Genomic DNA, 16,018 nt, shown 5'->3' with positions numbered 1-16,018 from the left:
AATGGAATATTACTCAGCCATAAAGAGAAATGATGTGCTGATACATGTTACAACACAGGTAAACACTGAAAACACTATGCTGAGTGAACTATGTCAGTCACAAAAGGACAAATACTTTATGATCTCACTTATATGAAATATCTAGAACAGACAAATGTATAGAGATCAAAGTTTATTAGTGGTTACCAGTGGTGAGTTACATACACTTAGGGGACACTGAGTTTCTTTTAAAGGGTGATGGAAAAAAATCAGGAATGGGATGGTTGAACAACATGATGAACATATTTAATGTCACTAAACAGAGGGGCCCTGGTGGTGCAGTGGATAAGAGATCGGCTGCTAATCAAAAGGTCAGAAGTTCGAATCCACCAGCCACTTCCTGAAAACCCTACGGGGCAGTTCTACTCTGTCCTATAGAGTCACTATGAGTTGGAATCGACTCAACGGCAAGAAGTTTCTTTTGTTTTGTTTTTAAATTGTATATGTGAAGATTGTTGAAATGGCAAATGTTTTGTTACTTATATATTTACAATTAAAAAAAAAAGAACTCAAACAATTTATGATTCATCCCCATGTTCAGGAACGGTGAAATTTTCTGTGATCATTTTCTTTAGCTATTACAATTCCACACTCTTACAGTATGGTCTCAACTATGTAAACAAAAGCAAAACAAAACATCTAAAAAATAAGAATGATAAAAAAATCTACTATAATTATCAAATACCATACTAATTTATATTTATCAATTAAAAAAAAAAAAAAAACAGTTGCCACGGAACTGACTCCAATTCATGAAGACCCCACGTCTGTGCTCCATAGTTTTCAAGGGCTGATTTTTTACAAGTAGGTTGCCAAGTCTTTCTTCCAAGGTGTCTAAAGTGGACTCAAACCTCCAACCTTTTGGTTAGCAGTCACATTAACTGTTTACATCATTCAGGGATTCCAAGATATCAATAGTGGTGTCCTTTGATGGTGGGGTTATGGAGAATATTAATTTTCTTCTTTTCCATATCTCAAATTTCCTACAATGCACATATATTGGTTATTTTTTTTAATAGGTTTTATTTTTTAGAACAATTTGAAATTTATAGAAACAAAGAAAAGAGAATACAGAGAGTTAGGAACCCTCTCCCCCTTTTTTCTGGGTTAAATAACATGTTTCTTTCCAGCAGAGTTTTGTCTTTGTTTTTATTTTATTGTGTAAAGGATATGACAAAAAATTTGCCACTTCAACTATTTTAAGTGTACAGTGACATTAATTACGTTCACCATGCTGCACAACAATCACAAGTTTCCCAAAGTTCATCACCCCAACCAGAAACTCTGTATCCCTTAAGTAATAACTCCCTATTATTCCCTCTCCCCATATGTATTGTTTTTACAGTCACAAAAATAAACATTTTTACACATGGTTAGACAACAAATATAATTGAAGTAAAATGAGTCTGCATCTATAGAGTGCAACATTATCAGAAACATTACATTTATGACATTTATGTACGACTCAAAATCTGAACTACTCTTGCAAGAACTTTAAAAAATCTCTAATACAGACTGCATCATCTTGAGACCAGAAGAACTAGATGGTGCCTGGCTACCACCAATGACTGCCCTGACAGGGCACACAACAGAGAGTCCCTGATGGAGCAGGAGAAAGGTGGGCTGCAGAACTCAAATTCTAGTAAAAAGACCAGAACCCCGGAAAGTATGGCCCCAGGACTCTCCACCAACCCAGAACTAAAACAATTCCCAAGGCCAACTCTTCAGACAAAGACTGGACTGGACTGTGGGACATAAAATGATCCTTGTGAAGAGTGTGCTTCTTAGCTCAAGTTGATACATGAGACTAGATGGGCAGCTTCTGTCCAGAGGTGAGATGAGAAGGCTGAGAGGGTTAGCAGCTGGCTGAATGGACATGGAAAATCAGGGGTGGAAAGGAGGAGTGTGCTATCACAGTATAGAGAGATCAATTAGGGTCATGTAACAACATATGTATAAATTTTTGTATGAGAAACTAACTTGTAAACTGTCACTTAAACTACAACAACAAACAAAAAAAAAAGGAAAAATCTCTAATACAAAGGATCGTGACAGTGAATTCTACTTTATTTATAAAGAAAAATAATATTGAGTATTATTGTTTGGGTAGGCAATATAGTTCATTGGCAAAAATGCAGAAGTTTACTGCAACTGTGGACCACTTGGATACATGCAAAGAACAACGCTAAATAGCTACATTTCAAAAAGAAATTGCTTGATTTTGTGTACCTTATTTTTATTGATAAGCATATAACATTATAGCTGACTTGAAAACATACTGTTGTTATCCTGTGCTGTCCAGTCGATTCTGACTCCTAGCGAGCCTATATGGCCGACAGAACTGCCCTATAGGGTTTCTTAGACTATAATCTTCATGGGAGCAGATCGCCAGGTCTTTCTCCCGCCTTGAAAGCATATCATGTATAAATTAGTGTATGCATTATCAGCTCAATCTGTCAACTTAATTTCGATTTTTATTCAAAAGTGCAGCTGTTTTTCTTAGTAACATAATAATAATGCTACTTTCATTATTTGAGGAGAGAATCGTGGCTGTACAGGGAACTAAAAACAGAGACATCACACTTGAGGGGCCATAAGAATAATAAAAAGGTGGCACCTTGGAGCTGTTACCGACAAAGATTAACTGAGCATTTTGATATGTGCACCTACCCCGCCCTTGCCCCTTATCTCTTTCGAAGCACTTCTCACATAAATGAATACATAACCACATCTGTAGGTTTACTTATTTGTATTTGTTTGATGACTTTCTGACCCGCCCGACTTTCAGCACGAAGACGCCCTCAGCGCCTGGACCTGCCACCTCACTCACCGCTCTCCTCTCCGTTCAGCGCCCGCTGCAGCCGGGCCGTCTCGCTGTCCAGGGTAATGGCCACAGACCGCAGTTTTCCGTAGAAGTTCCGGATGAGATCCATTGGCGAGGACAGAGAAGCTGCCCCAAAACAGGAATCCGGCGGAACAGCTAGCTCACCGCGGCTCACCGCCCGCGACCAGTTTGAATCTCACGTCGCCGGAAACTTCCGACGAGACGCACAAATCCTCTCTCGCGAGAGCTAGAGGCTCTCGAGAAGCGGCAGACGGTCCCAGGAGGCGGGCGTGTTTTCGCTGCAGTGTCCTCTAGCTTCCGGTGGGCAGCCAGAGCACTGGGGAGTAGGCTGGTGAGTTGCTGGTCGTACGTCGGTACTTTGGAAGTCCCCTTCTTCGCCTGTCGACCTTAGCTGGTTCCCCATTTTCGTTCGGGTGGCAGCGCGCGTTCCTGGGTCTGAGATGGCGAGTGAGCAGGGCTCGCGTGCCCGGTTTCTCTCTTCGGCCCCGGTGGGCTGCCAGTTTGATTCCGCTTCTAACCCCTCTCCCCAACAGGCACCATGTTCCTGACCGCTCTCCTACGCCGCAGTCGCATTCCTGGAAGACAGTGGATCGGGAAGCACCGGAGGCCGCGGACCGTGTCTTTCCATGCGAAGCAGAACATGATCCGTCGCCTGGAGATCGAGGCGGAGAACCATTATTGGCTAAGCATGCCCTACCTCACGGCGGAGCAGGAGTACGGCCACGCTGCAATCCGCAGGGCAGAGACCTTCGCGGCCATCAAGGCAAGCAGCACTTCCAAGTTTCCCCCGCATAGATTTGTTGTAGACCAGCTCAACCATCTCAATGTCACCAAGAAATGGTCCTGAGTCTCCGCTCTTCGGTTTTATAGGTTACAGGGCCCTCTCTTCACCTGATCCCGGAAGTGAAAACCACTAGAAAAATGTGAGCTATTGAACCAGCTTTTTTAAAAAAACAACAAACAAAACATGAGCATAGTGGTCTGCATATAAATCACTGTGGCATTGTATTTCATGCATCTTCAGTCTGTTAGGGAAATACCGGTGATTCCCTGGGTCACAGATGATGTGAAACTTATTTGGATGAACGCTACAATAAATCTCCAAACTTTATGGTTTCGGTTCTGTCCTTAAAGATACACTTGATGGGGGATTGAAAATGCAGTATCAGTGTGTTTATCGTCTGTCAGAATTAATCTCCTAAACTTAACGGAATTGTGAGCTTTTTCTCATTAGACATACTCATAAAAGTAGCATTTTCTGCTGTGATTTTGACTACTAGAAGTGAACATTTAAATGAAGTAAAAGATATTTTTCAGAACTGTTACATGTAGGTGTATTTTTAAAAACAGCTTTATTGAGGTTTAATTCACATACCATACAACTCACTAATTTAAGCTGTTTTTTAAAATAACTTTTTTCTGAATGTAATAAAAGTAGTTAAGCACTTTACAAGTGTTAGTTACCAAATACAGCAGCTCTATGAAGTTGGGGCTATTTTGATTTTAGCCTTGAGGAAACAATTAAGGAGCTTGTCCAAAGTCATTCTCCTGTTGCCGGGGTCTTCTGCCCAACCTGGGCAACCCCTATGAGGTTCTTGCCTTCTACTGACCAAGAATGACCAGGAGAGGCTCAAGTTTTCTGCACAAACAAAACTTTATTGAGAAAAAGTAGCTCGCAAGCGGAGACAGAGGGACAATACAGTGCTAGCCTTTGTCTCCCTGAATAAAGGATTGACTAGGGTTTATAAAGTTTTTTAGGCGGGGAAAAGGCATCATCTTTATTCATGAAAGAGGCGGGGTTATGAAGATTAGGTGCGCGCAGAAGAGATAATTCAAGTGGAACCCGTAACAAAGGCTCTTGGGACTGGATGGCAGGACTTATTATGGGGTGCTGCGCCTCTACAGTTCCCCTGTGGTGCCAGCTCGATTCCCGTCGCGGGTCTGTCAGCCACTTTGTGGATGTCTGCGCATGCTCCAGGGACAAGATCGGGCAGGTTCTTCTGAAAAACACTAAGGAAATACATTGAGAGCTGGGTGGGTTGTTCTTTCATTATTGCATGTTCCAAGATAATGGGTTTTGTGTCATTAGTTAAGCACATGTTTTTAGTTCAGGGTCCTTTGCCCAGGAGCTCAGTCCCTCTTTCCCTTCCCTATCTCACTCCCAGTAAGGATTCGACTTGCAGTTTGGCCTGATATTAATCATTATGTGTTTTTAATAGAAAATGTGGAAACTACATAGAATGAAAGTAGTAAATGATTCTGTTGCCTAGAAATAATGAGATAATCCTGATTCATGTATTTTCTTTTAGTCTGTTTTTATATACATATACTTTCTGAAAACATACTGAGATTATATGGGTAAATAGAATTTCGTACGCTATTAAAACCTGTTGCCGTCGAGTCAATTCCAACTCATAGCAACCTTACAGGACAGAGTAGAACTGCCCCAGAGGGTTTCCAGGGAGCGACTGGTGGATTCAGACTGCCAGCCTTTTGGTTAGCAGCCTACCTCTCGACCACTGTGCCACCAGGGCTCTACTAGTCTGCAAAATGGACTCAAACATAGCAATGATTGTGAGAATGGCACTGTTTTGTTCTGTTATACATAAGGTGGCTATGAGTTAAAGCCCTCTCCAAGGTGCCTAAGACTAATGTATGAGCACATTGAATGTTCTTCCTCATTAACAAAGAATACCACATTTGATTCAGATTTACGTGATTGACGTTTTAGTATCTGTAAACAGTATGGGTAACTGTGGTCTAGGCACTTTGGTTTTCTTTACTCATTGCACTTAACAAGGTGCCTAACACATAATAGACCCAAGCTGAACTATCTTATTAATATGTTATATTCTTCGTAGTACGTAAATATTTGTTGAAAGCTTTTCATTAGTCATAGAAATGTCTCTAAAATCAAGGTGCATATGGGCAATTTAATATTTTTATACCTGGAAATGGTGATAGCAGATGCTGTTTAAGAGAATGGTGAAGGAAAGAGGGCCCGGGGACCTGCGTAAAACCACAAGTACTTCCTATTGCTCTGATTTCTATATAGCTCAAAAACTTCCTTAGACTTTGGAGTTTGAAAAAATATTAATAATGGTTAAGTTAAATCTCAGAAGATATTTAAGAAGCAAAAGGATGCTAAAGATAAAACCTCAGGTCTGAAGAAATGGAAGGTGTCTTAAGGTTGTCTACAGAAACAGAAGCAGTGAGATAACATATATTTATGTTACTAGGTGCCCTTGAGTTGGTTCCATCTGATAGCAACCCCATGTATAACAATGAAACATGGCCTGGTCCTAAGCTATTCTCACAATCATTGCAATGTTTGAGCCCATTGTTGGAGTCACTGTGTCCATCTCGTTGAGTCTTCATCTTTATCGCTGACCCTCTACTGAACATGATGTTCTTCTTCAGGGACTGGTCCCTCCTGATAAAGTGTCCAACGTACATGAGACAAAGTCTTGCCATCCTCGCTTCTAAGGAGCATTCTGGCTGTACTTTCTTCCAAGATAGGTTTTGTGCTTTGGCAGTCCATGGTATATTCAATATTCTTCACCAACACCATAATTCAAACGCGTCGATTCTTCTTCAGTCTTCTTTATTCATTGTCCAGCTTTCACATGTATATAAGGCAATTGACAATACCATGGCTTGGGTCAGGCACACCTTAGTCATCAAAATGATACCTTTTATTTATTTATTTGATTTATTTATTATTTATTGTACTTCAGGTGAAGGCTTACAGAACAAATAGTTTCTCATGAAACAGTAGTACACATTGTTTTATGACATTGGTTAACAACCCCACAACATGTCAACCCTCTAACTTCTCAACCTTTTTTTTTTGGTGAAAATACATATAGCCAAAGATACACCATTTCAAAAATTTCTACATGCACAGTTCAGTGACATTGACTGTGCTCTTCCAATTGTGCTGTTATTCTCACTTAAGATGAAGGCTTACAGAACAAAATAGTTTATCATTTAACAGTTACTACAAATGTTGCCCTATGACAATGGTTAACAATCTCACAACACATCAACAATACGCTTACTCAACCTTGGGTTCCCTATCACCAGCTTCCTTGTCCCCTTCTGCCTTCTGGCCCTTGTCACTGGACTACTGTACCTCGTTAGTCTCATTTGGTTTTATGGGGCTGAAAATGACATCTTTTTAACACTTTAAAAAGGTCTTTTGTAGCAGATTTGGCCAGTGCAATACATTGGTTGATTTCTTGACTGCTGCTTCCATGGGTATTGATTGTGGATCCAAGTAAAATGAATCCTTGACAACTTCGATCTTTTTTTCGTTTTTCAGGTTGCTTATTAGTCCAGTTGTGATGATTTGTGTTTTCTTTATGTTGAGGTGTAATCCATACTGAAGGCTGTGGTCTTTGATCTTCATCAGTAAGTGCTTTAAGTCCTCTTCACTTTAGGCAAGCAAGGTTGTGTCATTTGCATAACACAGGTTGTTAATGTTTATAGAGAGAGATTTACTTCGAGGGATTGGTTTACACAACTGTAGGGCTGGCTGGTCCCAAATCCTTATGTCAGGTGACAGGCTGGAGACTTCTGCTAGATCACAAGATTGTAGGGGCCTGACAAGTACAAAATTCTTAGGCTTGCATCCCAAGATCTGTAGGTCAGGAGATGGAAACTGCAGAGTGAAGAGAGAGCAAGTTCTGCCAAAGTAGCTATATATAGCTTGGTGAGAGAACACACCTGTCTTAGGCTGGGGTCTCTAGAGAAGCAAAATCAGTAAAGTGTATAAATACAGAGAGAGGGAGATTTATATCAAGGAAACAGCTCATGGGATTGTAGAAGCTAGAACATCCCAAGTCTGTGGATCAGGGTATAGACCTCTCCCAAATGACGCAGCCACAGAAGCTGGCGAACCCAAGATCGGCAGGACGGAGAGCAGGGTTCTTGCTCACAGGTTGTGAAGGTCAACAAATTCCAAGATCGGCGGGCAAGACTGCAAGGTTTCTCCTGATTCATGTAGCTGCAGGGGCTGGTGAACCCAAGATCAGCAGGTTGGGGAGCAGGACTCTTGCTCACTGGCTGTGAAGAATGATGAATCCCAAGATCAACAGGTAAGCTGCTAGCTTAAGTCCCAAGAACCGGAGGTGAGACGGAACAAGCCAAAAACCTTGGCAAGTTGAGCAGGAAAGAAGAAGCCCGCAGAGGGCAGAGAGATGAAGGCTGAGGGGGCGGTGAGCCACCGTAGGCCCCACCCCTGCGTACCACTCAGCAGATTCTATCACGGGGGTGATCACATACCAGATTTCAGTAGGGAAATGATCACAACATTATACAACTGCCAAAACACTGAGAATCATGGCCTCGCCAAGTTGACATACAATCTTAACCATCACAACACCCTAAGGAAATTCCTTTTGCAACTGATTGATTGGTTACATTACATTAGATTACATTATAAAAGATAATTACATTATGTTAAATTACATCATGTAACAGCAGCTAGTCTACTGATTGGCCAAACCACTGGGAACCATAGCCTCACCAAGTTGACATAAAATTAGCCATCAGAGAAGGCAAGTGAGATTTGTAAGAAGACATGCATTTTGATGTACAATTTAATTTTAAAAGTTTTGTGAAGTATTATCCCAACTTTATGGATACGGAACTGAAACTCAGAAATGTAAGGAACATTCCCAAGGTCACACAGTTAATAAATAGTAAAGGTAGATTGCAGGACCAGATTTATCAAAAAACATTCATTTAATATAGTACGATAGCTGCTATAAATAAAGGCTTGCAGTTTTAGTCACTTCTTGGTGAAGGGAATACAGTTGAAATATTTGAATTTTCTGTTGGAAACACTACAACTGTTCCATCATAGAGCTGTTAATCTTTTTTACCTCCAAGCAAAGGCTCATTGCCACTCAGAACTGTTCACACATGTAATAAAATTTTTCTGCCACCCTGTACATCATGAATAGTCTCTGGCATTTATATGTAATACAGCTCCTAGTATTTTGTTTCATCCAGTGGTTAACTTGTCAAATATGGAGGGTCTATCATGGAAACCCAGTGGCATAGCGATTAAGAGCTACAGCTACTACCCGAAAGATTGGCAGTTCGAATCCACCAGGTACTCCTTGGAAATCCTACGGGGTAGTTCTACTCTGTCCTGTAGGGTTGCTATGAGTCGGAATCAACTTGATGGCAGTGGGTTTGTTTTTTTTTTTTTTGTTGGGGGGGTGGCTATCATGAGTCAGAGGAGGCAGTGGTAGTTCAGTGGTAGAATTCTCCCCTTCCTTGCAGGTGACCTGTGTGTGATTCCCAGCCAATGCAACTCAAGCACAGCCACCACCCTTCTGTCAGTGGAATCCTCCGTGAACAGGTTGCAGCAGAGCTTCCAGACTAAGAGACTAAGAATGGCCTGGGTGTCTACTTCCTGAAATTCTGCTAATGAAAACTCTACAGATCACAACAGTCTGATCCCATTGTGCTTGGGGTTGCCATGGGTCAAAGGCTGCTACATCACAGCAACAACAACATCATGAGTCAGACCTGCTGCTGTGGTTGTGTAGCTCAAGGAGTTTACTATCTAATTACTTATGCAATTTACTAAAATGCATAGGTAATACAGCATGATGATGAACTTCATGGAAATAAGTATATATAATGTGTAATGCAAGTCCTAGGAAAAGACAATGTATCGACTTGGTCTGACCAGTCAGGAAAAGCTTCAGAAGAGATGATCTTTTATTTTTTTAATTTTTTTCCCATACAAAAACTTATACATATATTGTTACGTGACTCTAATTGCTCTCCACATACTGTGACAGCACAATCCTCCCTTCCACCTCTGATTCCCCATGTCCGTTCAACCAGCTCCTAACCGTCTCTGCCTTCCCATCTCCCCTCCAGACAGAAGCTGCCCATTTAGTCTCTTGTATCTACTTGAGCTAAGAGGCACACTCTTCGTGAGTATCACTTTATGTCCCAGTGTCCAGACAATCCCTGTCTGAAGAGTTGGCCTCGGAAATTGTTTTAGTTCTGGGCTGATAGAGAATCCAGGGGCCCTGCTTTCGGGTTTCCTCCAGTCTCAGTCAGACCATTAAGTCTGGTCTTCTTACCAGAATTGGAGTTCTGCACCCCACCTTTCTCCTGCTCCATCTGGGACTCTCTGTTGTGGTCCCTGTCAGGGCAGTAATTGGTGGTAGCTGGGCACCATCTAGTTCTTCTGGTCTCAGGCTGATGAAGTCTGGTTTACATGGACCTTTCTGTCTCTTAGGCTACTACTTTCCTTGTGTCTTTGGTGTTCTTCATTCTCCTTTACTCCAGGTGGTTGGGACCAATTGATGCATCTTAGATGGCTGCTTGCAAGCTTTTAAGACCCCAGATGCTACTCACCAAAGTAGGATGCAGAACATTTTCTTAATAAGCTTTGTTATGCCAGTTGACCTAGATGTCCCCTGAAAGCATGGTCCCCAGACCCCTACCCCTGCTACTCTGTCCCTCAAAGTGTTTGACTGTATTCAGGAAACTTCTTAGCTTTGGTTTAGTCCAGTTGTGCTGACTTCCCCTGTAGTTTGTGCTGTCCTTTCCTTCACCTAAGATAATTCTTATCTACTATCTGGTTAGTAAATAACCCTCCCCCCCCCACCCTCGCAACCATCAAAGAATGTTTTCTTCTGCGTTTGAACCTTTTCTTGAGTTCTTACAGTAGTGGTCTTATACAATAGTTGTTCTGTGACTGACTAAATTCACTCAGCATAATGACCTCCAGCTTTCTCCATGTTATGTTTCATGGCTTCATCGTTGTTCTTTATCATTGCGTAGTATTTCATTGTGTGGATATACCATAACTTGTTTATCCATTTGTCCGTTGATAGGCACCTAGGTTGTTTCCGTCTTTTTGCTATTGTGAACAGTGCTGCAATGAACATAAGTGTGCATGTATCTATTCGTGTGATGGCTCTTATTTCTCTAGGATATATTCCAAGGAGTGGGATAGCTGGATCCTATGGTACTTCTATTTCTAGCTTTTTAAGGAAGTGCCAAATCGATTTCCAAAGTGGTTGTACCATTTTACATTCCCACCAACAGTGTATGAGTGTTCCAGTCTCTCCACAACCTCTGCAGCATTTATTACTTTGTGTTTTTTGGATTAATGCTAACCTTGTTGGGGTGGGATGATATCTCATTGTAGTTTTGATGTGCATTTCTCTAATGGCTAAGATCCTGAGCATTTCTTCATGTGTCTGCTGGCCACCTGAATATCGTCTTTGGCGAAGTGCCTGTTCATATCCTTTGCCCATTTTTGAATTGGGTTATTTGTCTTTTTGTTGTTGAGGTTTTGCAGTATCTTGTGGGTTTTAGAGATTAGATGCTGATCGGATATGTCATAGCCAAAATTTTTTTCCCAATCTGTAGGTTGTTTATTTACTCTTTTGGTGAAGTATTTTGATGAGCATAAGTGTTTGATTTTTAAGAGCTCCCGTTTATCTAGTCGCTCTTCTGGTGCTTGTGCTTTGTTACTTATGGTTCGTATTGTGTTTATGCCATGTACTAGGGCTCCCTATTTTTTCTTCCATGATCTTTATCATTTTCGATTATATTTAAGTCTTTGATCCATTTTGAGTTAGTTTTTGTGCATGGTGTGAGGTATGGGTCTTATTTCAGTTTTTTTGCAGATGGATATCCAGTTATGCCAGCACTATTTGTTAAAGAGACTGTCTTTTCCCCAATTAATGGACTTTGGGCCTTTGTCAAATGTCAGCTGCTCATAGGTAGATGAATTTATGTCTGGATTCTCAATTCTGTTCCATTGGTCTATGTATCTGTTGTTGTACCAGTATCAGGCTGTTTTGACTACTGTGGCGGTATAATAGATTCTCAAATTAGGTAGTATGAGGCCTCCCACTTTGTTCTTCTTCTTCAGTAATGCTTATTCGGGGCCTCTTCCATTTCCATATGAAGTTGGTGATTTGTTTCTCCATCTCATTAAAAAATGCTGTTGGAATTTAGATTGGGATTCCACTGTATCTGTAGATCGCTTTGGGTAGAACTGACATTTTCATAATGTTGAGTCTACCTGTCCATAAGCAAGGTATGTTTTTCCACTTACGCAGGTCCCTCTTGGTTTTTTGCAGTAGTGTCTTGTAGTTTTCATACGTCTCTGGTTAGATTTATTCCTAAGTATTTTATCTTCTTGGGGGCTATTGTAAATGGTATTGGTTTGGTTTTTTCCTCTTCGAGGTTCTGTTTGTTGGTGTAAAGGAATCCAGCTGATTTTTGTATGTTTATCTTGTATCCTGGTACTTTGCTGAAATCTTCTATTAGTACCAGTAGTTTTCTTATGGATTCTTTGGGGTTTTCTGTGTATAAGATCATATCATCTGCAAATAGATATACTTTTATTTCTTCTCTACCAATTTGGATGCCCTTTATTTCTTTTTCTAACCTAATTGCTCTGCCTGGGAAGACAAGGTGATCTTTGAACAAATTCTTAGTTTAATCTGGCAAGCAAGGGGGTGACAGAAATTATAGGCAGAGGCAACAGCCTACTGATTACTCAGGGAATTGCCAGTACTTCAGTTGCAATATAGAGAAATGATACAAGATGAGACTGGAGAGATAGGCAGGAACCAGAACATGAAAGGCCTTGTATGCCACTTTTAAGAAGTTTTTATTTAGTTATGTAAGTAATGGGGAGCTACTGAAAAAGTTTAATGGAAAGTGTAGAGGATGGCATGGGAAATGGACGAGATTGGAAATACAGAGTCCAGGTAGCTATTACAATAATCTAGTTAAGGATTGCATTTGGATGGCGCGGGTGGAAAACGTTAAAAGATGAAGTGATTAAGAGATAGAATTAACAGGAGTTTGTGACCAGTTGGATGAGTCCTAATTTTTTTGTGTAGCTGCCTAGGTGGAGGGTGCTTTATGATTTAATTAGGATAATACAATCACCCTCAGTGACTTGTACCTCGCTTTCTCTCTAATGTATTAATTGGAAAATCCCCTGGATGAAATCTACTGTCTTTCCTTGTTTGAAATTCACCTAACTGCTGAATTTGAATTCGTTTGGAGAAAATCACATAACTGGGGTTATTGGTTTCTCTTTAAATTCATAATCACAGACCTCAAATGGGAAGTCAAAAATGCTCAGCAATGTTACTGTATTTCTCTGATTAGTGTAATTTTCTATTCAGTGAGATAACTCTTACCTTTTCTTCACTCCAGAAATCTACCTATACACCCTCCTCCATCATCACTATCAGCCTCATACTTCACTGATAGAGTTGACACCCACAGATGTAAACTCCTTCCTTTTCCCAGCACCAGATTTACTGTATATGCTCTCATCTTTCCTTTATTCAAATCAAGGATGTGTCCTTCTCTTCAAATTCTAGACCTGGATCCTAGTTTGAAATGAATAATTATACACATGGGCTTACCTCTTCTCTCTCCAAAAACCTTGCTGAGATTACAGTAAAATAATTTTTTGTTTTCATTATTAACCCTCAGGAAGAAAAATGGAGTGAAAACAATAAGAGATTTCAATGAATATTTTGGAAAAAAAACGTGGTTAGAGGAATGTCTGGCATAACAAAGGGAAGAAAGCTACAATCTAAATGTCTGTAGAAGAGAGGTAAAGAACCAAAAAAAAAACTTTAAATGGGAGGCAAAGCCAGAGAGTAATGCAAGAATGAGAAAGAAAGAATTTTAAAATATAGAAGAACAATGAAGGGAAGTGCCAACACAAATGTTTTGAAGTGGCTCAGAAATCAACATGTCCAGACTGGAGCAGAAGGATGAAAGACTCAGGAAAGGAGGTGTCTAGGAAAATAGTAGAAATGATGTGTTGAGCATATGGAGAGTATCATTGATAGACCTATGGCAGAAGTGTTAGAGCTTTTGGGAAAAAAAATCTTAGACACATGGATAACCAGGCAGATGAAAATGAAAAGCAATTATTAACAGGAGGAAAAACATATGTTGTATAAGAAAGAAGTTGTGACAGTAGTACACTATTTTAGTACACTATTTCCCAGCAGTCAAAAATACTTGCCTGGTCATAAAAATATAAACACTGTTGATTTGATTTTTGAAAGTGTGATAGTTATGTTGAGATGAGGGAGGGGAAGTGAAAGAGGTGGCTGTATGGAAGAGTTTAAAGTCAAACTCTACCTTGGTGGAAAACTCACAGATAAGGCCTAAAATTGATAAATCAGGAAATCATATTATACATAATAAAAGAAATGAAAAAAAATTGTTACAGCTTCCATTTCTGGAATTATGACAAGGCCTACCTAATGAAAACAAATAAAAATGCTGGAATAGATTTTTAAATTAACCCCATTAAGGTATAATTTATATACTATCAAATCCACTTATTGTATTGTGCAGTTGATTGAGATTTGATGTATGTATATGTCCATGTAACCGTCATAATACAGATATAGAATATCTCCGTCACATAAAAAGCTTCCGTTGTGCTTTTTCTCAATCATACACACCTCACACACACACACACACAAAATAAACCTGGTTCCAGGCAACCACTGATTTGCTTTCTGGCACTCTGGATCCCTTTTTTAGATTTTAATGTAAGTTTAATAATAATAATAAAAAACCCCCCCGTCGAGTCGATTCCAACTCATAGTGACTCTATAGGACAGAGTAGAACTGGCCCATAGGGTTTCCAAGGAGCAGCTGGTGTATTTGAACTGCAGACCTTTTGGTTAGCAGCCGAATGTTTAACACTATACCACCAGGGCTCCAGTTGAATATTAAGATATATGTGTATATATATGTGTGTGTGTATATATATATATATATACACACACACATATATATAAAGTACATATACATGAATTTGTATATAATTTGTCTTCTTCCTCACCATAATATTTTTGAGATTCATCCATTTTGATGTGTCTTAGATACCTAGTGCTGCTATAACAGAAATACCACAAGTAGATGGCTTTAACAAAGAGAAATTTATTCTCTCACAGTCTAGGAGGCTAGAAGTCCGAATTCAGGGTGCTGGCTTTCTCTCTGTCAGCTCTGGAGGAAGATCCTTGTCATCAATCTTCGCTGGTCAACAAGCTTCTCAGTGCAGGAACCCGGGTACTGCTGTCTTGGTGGTATGAGGTACCCTTGTCTCTCTGCTCGCTTGTCTCTTCTACATCTCAAAAGAGACCGACTCAAGACACAACCCAATCTTATAGAGTGAGTCTTGCCTTATCAACATAACTGCTGCTAATCCCACCTCATCAACACATACAGACAGGATTTAAAACACACAGGAAAATCATATCAGATGGCAAAATGGTGGAAAATCACACAATACTGGGAATCATGGCTTAGCCAAGTTAACAGACATTTTGGGGCACACAACCCAGTCCATAACATGATGTGTTACACAGTAGTTATTCTCTTTTAATTTTCTCCAAGTAGTAGTCCATTGTATGGATATACCACAATTTGTTTATCTATTTTAACTGTTGGTGAGAATTTGGGTTGCTTCCAGTTTTTCTGGTTATCATGAATAAAGCTGCTGTGAATATTCCAGTACAAATATTTGTGAGGACACATATTTCCATTTTTTCCTGGTAAATACCAGTGTAACTTCTGGGTTGGATGGTCAGTGTGAATTTGGCTTTTGAAGAATTTGCAAAATTCTTTTCCAAAGAGGTTTTATCCTTTTATTTTCCCACCAGCAAAGTGTGAAAGTTGCAGTTGCTTTGAATTCTCTCCAACACTTGGTGTTGTCTGTCTTTTCAATTTTAGCCTTTCAATTGATTCAAATGATTATGGTTTGAATTTGCATTTTCCTGATCACTAATGTTAGGAACCCTCGTGGCATAGTGGTTAAGAGCTCAGCTGCTAACCAAAAGGTTGGCAGTTCAAATCCACCATCCGCTGCTTGGAAACCCTATGGGGCAGTTCTACTCTGTCCTGTGGGGTTACTATGAGTCAGAATTGACTAGCAAGGAATTAATGATGCTAAGTATGCATTCACATGCTTCTTGCCTATTTCTATGCCTTTTCTTACAAAGTGTGTGTTAAAGCCTTTTACTTACTTTTTGTTAGATTTTTTTTTTTTTTTGACAGAGTGGTAGAATTCTTTATATTCTGTATATAAAG

At 40.0% G+C, this 16,018-nt stretch overlaps 2 protein-coding genes across 3 annotated transcripts in view; one reads left to right on the top strand and one right to left on the bottom strand.

The window, feature by feature from the left end:
* Positions 1 to 3,055, bottom strand: part of SKA3 (spindle and kinetochore associated complex subunit 3) — a 39,048-nt gene extending 35,993 nt beyond the window's left edge. For both annotated transcript variants that reach the window (XM_023742445.1, XM_023742444.1), the window contains exon 1: positions 2,870 to 3,055. In XM_023742445.1, the coding sequence (XP_023598213.1) occupies positions 2,870 to 2,972 (103 nt within the window). In that variant the 5' untranslated portion in view covers positions 2,973 to 3,055. The remainder of the gene's footprint in view (positions 1 to 2,869) is intronic.
* A 53-nt stretch (positions 3,056 to 3,108) lies between these two features.
* Positions 3,109 to 5,310, top strand: MRPL57 (mitochondrial ribosomal protein L57). Its single transcript, XM_023742446.1, has 2 exons — positions 3,109 to 3,215; positions 3,418 to 5,310. The coding sequence occupies exon 2, from the start codon at positions 3,423 to 3,425 to the stop codon at positions 3,729 to 3,731; it is 309 nt and encodes a 102-aa protein (XP_023598214.1). The 5' UTR covers positions 3,109 to 3,215; positions 3,418 to 3,422; the 3' UTR covers positions 3,732 to 5,310.
* Positions 5,311 to 16,018: the final 10,708 nt, after the last annotated feature.

The sequence above is a fragment of the Trichechus manatus genome, unplaced genomic scaffold (genome assembly GCF_000243295.1).
Source record: "Trichechus manatus latirostris isolate Lorelei unplaced genomic scaffold, TriManLat1.0 scaffold00210, whole genome shotgun sequence".
In the NCBI taxonomy this organism is placed as follows: domain Eukaryota; kingdom Metazoa; phylum Chordata; class Mammalia; order Sirenia; family Trichechidae; genus Trichechus; species Trichechus manatus.
This window is presented reverse-complemented; position numbering and strand designations above follow the sequence as displayed.

Excerpts from the sequence above, each read along its gene's own strand:
- MRPL57 (XM_023742446.1), top strand. The coding sequence starts at position 3,423 with ATGTTCCTGACCGCTCTCCTACGCCGCAGTCGCATTCCTGGAAGACAG.